The sequence below is a fragment of the Arachis ipaensis genome, chromosome B05 (assembly GCF_000816755.2).
Source record: "Arachis ipaensis cultivar K30076 chromosome B05, Araip1.1, whole genome shotgun sequence".
In the NCBI taxonomy this organism is placed as follows: Eukaryota; Viridiplantae; Streptophyta; class Magnoliopsida; order Fabales; family Fabaceae; genus Arachis; species Arachis ipaensis.
The window spans coordinates 1,784,565-1,793,512 of NC_029789.2; the positions used below are offsets into that span (position 1 = coordinate 1,784,565).

The 8,948-nt window shown below is 32.5% G+C and overlaps 1 protein-coding gene across 1 annotated transcript; it reads left to right on the plus strand.

Moving 5' to 3' along the window:
* On the plus strand, positions 1,168-6,556 carry LOC107642380 (CSC1-like protein At1g32090). Its single transcript, XM_016345715.2, has 11 exons — positions 1,168-1,904; positions 2,889-3,041; positions 3,126-3,261; positions 3,351-3,452; positions 3,574-3,696; positions 3,790-3,870; positions 3,990-4,330; positions 4,583-4,828; positions 5,006-5,330; positions 5,528-5,761; positions 6,037-6,556. Exons 1-11 carry the CDS (start codon positions 1,591-1,593, stop codon positions 6,364-6,366), a joined length of 2,385 nt encoding a protein of 794 aa, XP_016201201.1. The 5' UTR covers positions 1,168-1,590; the 3' UTR covers positions 6,367-6,556.

Below are 8,948 nucleotides of genomic sequence, written 5' to 3' on the forward strand. Positions count from 1 at the left end.
TGTGTACCAAAATTTAAAATATAATATAGATTACGTTTTGTCAGAATAAATCAATCATACGGATTATTATCTTCTTATATTGGGGGATAAGGCAGAATAATTTGTGCATATGCATATGGGTTAACATCACCGATTTATTGCCGTGAATATAGCGATTCCATCATTATTACACCAACTTTTTTTTTTCCCATTGAAAAGATTCCGGTAAAGTAAGACATAAACCCCAAAAAGATTAGTCCCTTTCATTCCTTTTTTATATGTTTTCTTTTGCTTTCTACTAATTCCCAATCTCTTTGATGCGTGACACCATCATTGATTTTCATTAGCATGCACCAAGGGACAATTACATAAACAACACAATTTTAAAAATCTTGTGAATCCACCAACTAATTATATACTCTTGTATTAAAGTGAATTTAATTTGATACAAAAAATATCTATACGTATATTTAACTACTATTATTATGTTGCAACGAGTTATATCTCAAATGATATAGTCTCTCCGTATTTATCCGGGTACCCGATTACCCGTCCGAATCCGAACCGAACCAATTAAATTGGTTCCGAAACCAACGGATAATCAGGTTCAACCCGAACCAAACCGATGACTTTTGTTAGTGATTGGTTCGGATATCGATTTTGGGGGTGCGAAACCCGAATCAATCCGCGAACCCGATCATATATTAATTAAAGAAAAAAATAAAAAAATATATATGGTTTTTAATTAAACAATGATTATTCATTATTAATATGTTTGAATTTTAATGAGTTCAGTTTTTAATGCATTTGGTGTTTAAGATGTTTGGATTATTTCTATTGATATTACATGTTTATTGTATTTGTTGAATTTTTAAGATAAAAATTTGATTTTTTTTTATGAATTTTGAAGTCATCGGGTACCCAATTATCCGAACCGAACAAATTCATTCTTAATCGGTTTGGTTTGATTCGGGTACATGTACAAAAAAATACAAATTTAAACCAAATCAAACCAATTATATTTTGATCGGTTCGATTCTAAGTTTACTATAAACTCGAACCAAATCGACCCGTGCTCACCCCTAAATCCAACGGCAGGAAAAGAGACACATGGAACTCAAAACGAGACAACACAAAAAACAAAACATACACTTATGTTAACACCAAAACACAACAATGCTATTAGTGTTATGCTACCTTTATCTCTCTAATCCCGAAAGGTCCTTTCTCATTCCCATGTGCAACATGCAAATATTCAACTACTAGCTATAGGATGATAGTGCACTCTAACTCATCATAAGCCAACACCCAATTCCTTTTTTTTTTCAATAAAATAATCAAAACGGAACCCCAAGTTTCAATTTTTTTAATGACCTTACTCAATTGTTTTATGTCACTAAAAGTCTAAACTTACAGCAAAGAACCCCACTTTTTCTGCTGTAGTGTGAGTTAAACGAGAATCAGTTATTATTCGTTGCCTTCTTCACCTTCTATTCCCACCACTGTCCTTTGTTTGCTTCCTCAACGCATCATTATCTTCTTCTCTATCTAGTCTTCTAGTTGCTTCGTTCATTTTCTCTTGTTGTTGTTGTTTATGTTGTGGTTTCTGCAATGGCTACCTTAGCTGACATTGGTGTCTCAGCATTCATAAACATTCTCACATCATTTGCATTCTTGCTGGCTTTTGCTCTTCTCAGAATTCAACCCATCAATGACAGAGTTTATTTTCCGAAATGGTATATCAGTGGTGGAAGGAGCAGTCCAAGGGGAACAAGAAACTTTGTTGGGAAATTTGTGAACCTCAATTTCAAAACTTACCTTACTTTTCTCAATTGGATGCCACAGGCTCTAAGGATGAGTGAATCTGAGATCATTACCCATGCTGGTCTTGACTCTGCTGCTTTTCTCAGAATCTATACTCTTGGGTATTCATTCTCCCTTTTGTAGCTTTCTGCTTTTACTTTAAAGTTTCAATTTTTATTGGTAATTCTCTTTCTAGATTGTTTATTTGTTGTTTGTCTCCTACTATCAGTTGCTATCTAACCAAAGCTCATATTGGGTTGTAAAGAAGTTTCAATTTACTTATGTTCACTTTTAGGTGCATTATCCTGTGTTGTTTTAAAGTTTCAAACTTTATTGATAATTCTCTTTTTTATATTGCTGAATTGTTGTTTATGTCCTACTATTATCTGCTATTTCATCAAAACTCATAATGGGTTGTGAAAAGTTCTAATCTTTTTGGTTCTCTCTTTGAATTTTATATTATCTCACTTTTGGGTGCATTGTCCATTGCATTTTTCTTTTAATATTCTCTTTTGAAGTAAAAGGGTCGTGGAAACTTATCTGCTCTCATGTGATTCTGGAAATTGTGATTTTGTTTGTTGTGAAATTGATGGTTATCATGTTGAAAACTTTGTTGAGGAACAATCTCTAGTTTTTCATGCTTATGGTATGGAGTATTGGAGGGTTGCATAATTTTGATTAATAAGTGATATTCGGAGTTGTGCCGTGTGGTTTTCAACTTTCTTTTGTTTAGTTACAGGCTTTTTTCTAAGCCTTTCCGTGGAAGCTTTAGCTTTTGGGTGTTTGTTATCCATGTGAACCTTTTCTGAGTTACCTATGTCTATGTGGGTTGCACATGCGGTTTTTTCTGTTTATTATATTTACACAGTCCTTGGAATTTCAGAATTAGTATAGTTACTCCACACAGTTTTATATTAAATTAGTTTGTATAGATATAAATTGCACCGAAAATGAATTATCAATATGCAGAGGGAGTGTATCTTTTTTGCACATCATGAAAATTAGTAGAAGCAGCTACTTTTAGTTTTAAATTAACTTTGTTATTCAAATTATTCTACTGTGCCATGCTTATTCTCAATCTTGTTTATTTTTTCTTATATTTGCAGCATAAAGATTTTTGTTCCAGTGACTGTGGTGGCACTCCTGATTTTGATTCCAGTAAATGTGTCAAGTGGGACATTGTTTTTCTTACGAAAAGAATTGGTAGTGAGCAACATTGATAAACTCTCAATATCGAATGTTCCTCCTAAATCCACAAGGTATGGTTACTGTTTTAATTACAGATACAGTACATATTGCTGGTACTATGATTTAGTACTAATACAGTTACTTGTTTGTTTCAGATTTTTCGTTCACATAGGATTAGAATACCTGTTCACAGCATGGATTTGTTTCCTGCTTTACAAGGAGTATGATAATGTAGCATCAATGAGATTGGCTTTCTTCGCCTCACAACGCAGGCGTGTAGAGCAATTCACAGTGAGTTGCATATCCTAGTTCTGGTTTCGCTTCCCTAATTTGCTTTGAAACTCCATTTCACAGATTCATGTTTTTCATGCTTGTTGCAGGTAGTTGTCAGAAATATCCCTCATATTTCTGGCCACTCGATATCTGAAACGGTGGATAGCTTCTTTCAAACAAACCACCCTAATCATTATATTGGACACCAGGTAATAATTTTCATTATATTCTTCACTGTATAAGTTAATTGATGAGCAATGATGTAGTTAATTGAGCAAAACATTTCTTTGCAGAACATCATATTCATATTTTTCTGCATTTAATTTCCAGGGGGTCTACAATGCAAACAAATTTGCCAAGCTTGTGAGAAGAAGAGAGAGACTTCAAAATTGGCTGGACTATTACCAGCTAAAGTTTGATAGGCATCCTGACAAGAAGAGACCAACTGTCAATGTATGTGATTCGTATGAACTCGAGCAATTTGTCTAGTGACTTTGTGAAAATTTGTTCTGATCCCTGATATTGTTATCCTGTCTTGATTTATAGACCGGCTTTTTAGGTCTTCTGGGTCGGAAAGTTGATGCTATTGAGTACTACAAACAAGTAATTAAGGACCTTGATACATTGGTAATTCATGTTTTCATTCTATTTTCTTTGCATGTTAAGTCTTCATAGATACCTCCTTTCATAGTCCTTTCAGGACTACTTGCATTTTGCTTGTGTTCATTGAGCTACATCTTTTGCAGATGATATCAGAGCGCCAGAGAGTTATAAAAGATTCAAAATCTGTTTTGCCAGTTGCTTTTCTTTCATTCGATTCGCGTTGGGGGGCATCGGTCTGTGCTCAAACCCAACAAAGCAAAAATCCTACTCTCTGGTTGACTGATTGGGCTCCAGAGCCTCGTGATGTATATTGGCGAAACCTGGCCATTCCATTCGTTTCTTTGACCATCCGAAAATTCGTGATAACAGCTTTGGTATTTGCCTTGATATTCTTCTACATGATTCCCATTGCCTTTGTGCAATCCCTTGCAAATTTGGAGGGTCTTGAAAGAGTTGCTCCTTTCCTCAGAACTGTGATAGAGTTGTAAGTGGACCTAAGTCTATTACCACCTTTGCATCCTTGATTTTGATTTGTTAATTTTAGTTGTTGAAATGGATCAGAATTCTAGATCTAGTGTTCTCTCTATTATGCCTTGAAGGCATTGAAATTGGCTATTATTCCTTACTTACCATTGCCTATTCTTTTTCTTATCTTGTTTTATAATCACTACACAAATTTCTCTTAGATAACTTGCTTCTTACTTTGGTTCACAAAATTTTCTTTGGCTTTGTGCAGGAAATTCATCAAGTCATTTCTACAAGGTTTTCTCCCTGGTCTAGCCCTTAAAATATTCTTATATATTCTTCCCACCGTTCTGATGATCATGTCGAAAATTGAGGGGTATATTGCATTGTCAACGCTAGAGCGGAAGACTGCATCGAAATATTATTATTTTATGCTTGTAAATGTTTTCCTGGGAAGTATTATTACTGGAACTGCATTCGAGCAGCTGCATGCGTTCCTTCACCAGTCAGCTACACAGTATAACTTCTTTCTCGATTGTTACTTGAGTTTGTTCTGGATTCCTATGTTCTTTTGAATGTTTATACTATATTTGGCAATTTTTCAATAGGCAACCTATTATAATGTTTCATTCCTATGTTCTTAATGAACTCATAATACTCAATGTGACTGATCTTTTCTACTTATTGGTAACAGGATTCCTAGAACCATCGGAGTTTCGATTCCAATGAAGGCCACCTTCTTTATGACATACATAATGGTTGATGGCTGGGCTGGAATTGCTGGTGAGATCCTCAGATTAAAGCCATTGGTTATCTATCATCTCAAGAACATGTTCTTAGTTAAAACTGACAGAGATAGAGGAAAGGCAATGGACCCCGGGAGTGTTGACTTTCCAGAGACTATTCCAAGTCTTCAACTATACTTCCTTCTTGGAATTGTGTATGCCGTGGTGACGCCGCTCCTTCTCCCTTTCATCGTTGTCTTCTTTGCCTTTGCATATCTGGTTTACCGTCATCAGGTCGGTATCTCTATCAATATGATCTCATAACATCTTAAGCTCAGATTCACCTAGTTTTTGGAGTGTCTATGCTGCATGTGAAATGATAATTTGCTTGAAGGTTCACAAACTCATTTATGTTTATGTAAATGCATTGATTCAGAATACATTCATCTTTGTGTATTTTCTGAGTATGAGTTTATATGTTAATTATTCAGATAATCAATGTCTACAATCAACAGTATGAAAGTGCTGCTGCATTTTGGCCTCATGTTCACAGCAGAATCATAGCAAGCTTGATAATATCACAGCTCCTCCTGTTGGGTCTGCTTAGCACCAAGAAGGCGGCTAAGTCTACCCCGTTGCTCGTTATCTTACCGGCGTTGACATATGTATTTCATGTCTACTGCCGGAGCCGATTCGAGCCTGCATTCAGGAAGTACCCTCTTGAGGTATGATATGATATGGTACTATATGCAATAGGCCAATATATTACAACTTGCCAACTAGTCAAGGATAACAAACCTTAGGAGATAGATAAGAATTCTAATGGTTTTTCATTTTTAATGTTATTTGCTTTTAGGATTTTGCCAAGAAAGAAACAAAAAATGATAACATCTGTTTTCTGTTCTACACTAAAGAATGAAAATAGAAAATGAAAACAGAACCTGAACAAGCCTTGGATTTCCTATATTTGGAAACTGATTTCTATTTCATGTGTATTCAGGAGGCAATGTCAAAGGATTTGTTAGAGAAATCCACAGAACCTGACTTAAACATCAAGGCATATCTAGCAGACGCGTACTTGCATCCAATCTTCCGGTCGTTCGAGGTTGAAGAAGAGGAAAGGATTGAAGTAAGAGTAGACAAACATGAAACTCATGCAGCTAGTCCTCCATTGATGAGTGAGCATAGCTCCCCTTCTGCATCCCATCATCATCATATTGAAGAACCTTCTCCACCTCATTATAATGACTATCCAACTTCATCACCTAGTTATTACTACCATGAACCCTCTCATCTCCATTATGGTTATCACTATCAAGGAGAACCTTGAACTCAGAATAACATATATGAACTTTAGTATTGGGTTAACTTAGTGTTTTGCCATTTAAAGTTTTACCATTGCAACTGTAATTATATGGTTTTTTGGTTCTTATGTAAATGATATGATTTCTTTTCAAATATGTGGTGGCTTAAGTAGGCAGAATTTCACTTGATAATATAGTTTGAAGCCTAGAAAGTAATCATTTTGTACTTTTTCTTTTTTTGGTATTTACTTCTTTCTTTTTTTTTTTTTTTTACCAAAGATAGGAGACTCGAATCCGCAACCTCTTAATTGAGTATAGAGAGACTATGTCATTTGAGCTATAATTCATTGGCGTATTTACTTCTACTTAGTAGTGTTGCTGTTGTGCAATGCCTAATTTAGTTAATTTTAAAATGTTAAAATACCTCTTTTAAGATTAAGGTTATTTCATTTGTCATAGAAAGAAAAAAAAATCGGAGTTGATTTTAAAACGACTAAACTACACCATTTAGGACTAACTTTAAATGATTATAATGTTTTTTTAATATTAAAAGTGTTTAATTGATTTAAAAAGTATTAAATTTTATTATAAAAGACTAAAATATTCTCTTAATTATAAAAGTCTAGACGGGTATTATAAAATGCTATGGGTTATTTTAACGAAAAGATATCAGGAACCTTATTTTTATTCATTAAATAAATAGGATTTTTTTTTTTAATAGAAAAACTTGAACCCGCAACCTCTTTTTTTTTTTTTTTTTACCAAAGATAGGAGACTCGAACCCACAACCTTATGTGGAGACTATGCCATTTGAGCTATAAGAACCCGCAACCTCTTAGACGAGTATAAGAATACTATGTTATTTGAGTTATAACTCATTGACCATTAAATAAATATGATTACATTTTGGAAAATATGAAAGTTTTAGAAATAAATATTACTTTTTTTCCACAACGAAACTTATCAAATACAATGATTGCATTTTAATTACTTATAAAAATTTGACTTTTATTTGTCATTTATTTATAATTAATAATTACTGTTTTATTATTAATAATTTAGTCAAATATATAAAATTATTTATAAATTCTTAACATGCAAACAACTAGATATGAGTGCCTAACTTCATAAATTGATTTAAAAACCTAAGACTCTAAGAGTAAAAACTTTAGGTATGAATTTTAGCTAGACATTATATAATATTTTCACACACAATGTGATCAATAATAATTTTAAAAAATGGTCCACTGAAAACTAGAAAAAAAAATACGATCATACTAGCAATAATGTATTCAATCAGTGTGCACAAGTTAACTCTCAAATCGTTCACAATAAAAAATTTCACTTTTTTATTTTTTATTTTTTTTAAACCCTAAATACTAGACCTTAAAGAAACTAAATAAGAGTAAAAACTATTAAATTGTCTTAAAGGAGAAAGGACAACATTTCTGTCCTCCCACTTTTGATGTAAGTCGTTGCTTCTGTATTAGTTTTAAAAAAAAAAAGAGTATAGGTAGATAATGAAAATATTAAACAATGTGAATAATACATATATTGGATGTTCATTTTACTAGGTGTATGAATGATTATTTTAATATTAAAATTTAGGTAAATAATTTAAAAATATAATGTGTTTTTATTTGATTAGTGGTTGTTCAATACAATAATTTATGCTTATATATTCTCCGGTGCATAAATCGTTATGGTAAGCACAAATCGTAGAATAAAGAATAATTTTAAACGAAATAGAGTTAAACATTTGAGAATCCATGATTTATGGAGTTAAAAGCCAACACCCAGAAAAATCCCAAGATTTATACAAAACTACAACAAACCATGGATTCTAATATTTAAAGTAAATTTTATGTTTAATTCTTCAATTATTTAATATATGAAAAAGTATAGGTAACCAACAAGATTTTTGAACAATGTGTAAACAATGTGAATTAATAGAATTAAAAAAGTAAATTTAATTAATAGCATTAAATTAGAATGTAGTGTATTTTCATTTGATTGGTGGTTGTTCATATTGTTCAAAATTTTTATTGTTCCCTAGCATTCCCCTATATATATACATGATGAATCACTTGCTAGTGTTGATTTAAAAGAAAGAAAAAATAAAAAAATATCGATCACCTACATATATATGTTTGGATTTTGGAATATTAGGATTAGTCTCTTTAGTGTATTCATAATTTGTTGGCCTTTTTCTAAAAAATATATAATTTTTTAGGTTCATTTTTTTAGATATGAGAAGCATGTGTGTTGTGCATTGTTGTGGAGAATGTGGGTGTTAGATATGGACGTAGAACAGTTTTTTTTGAAACAAGGGATAAAGAAATTGGATGCAAAAAAAATTAAGCCTATTCGATTAGTGTGGAAGAAAAAATTTAAATTTTGACTAAGGTAATCGGATCCTCCGATTTGTGTTTAAAAAATCGAACGGTCTGATTTTTATTCTTGACACCACAATTACATAAAATACCTATATACTCCATAACTGCGTCCTACACCATCCGTCCTTCCATATCTAAATTAAAAAGTAATTTTTTTATTCTTAAAATTTGAATTGAAAATTTTATATATGTACACATGATCAAGTGATACT

Coding starts and splice junctions, on each gene's coding strand:
- LOC107642380 (XM_016345715.2), top strand. CDS start 1,591: ATGGCTACCTTAGCTGACATTGGTGTCTCAGCATTCATAAACATTCTC. Junction 3,262..3,350: donor GGCGTGTAGAGCAATTCACA/GTGAGTTGCATA, acceptor TGCTTGTTGCAG/GTAGTTGTCAGAAATATCCC. Junction 5,331..5,527: donor ATCTGGTTTACCGTCATCAG/GTCGGTATCTCT, acceptor TTAATTATTCAG/ATAATCAATGTCTACAATCA.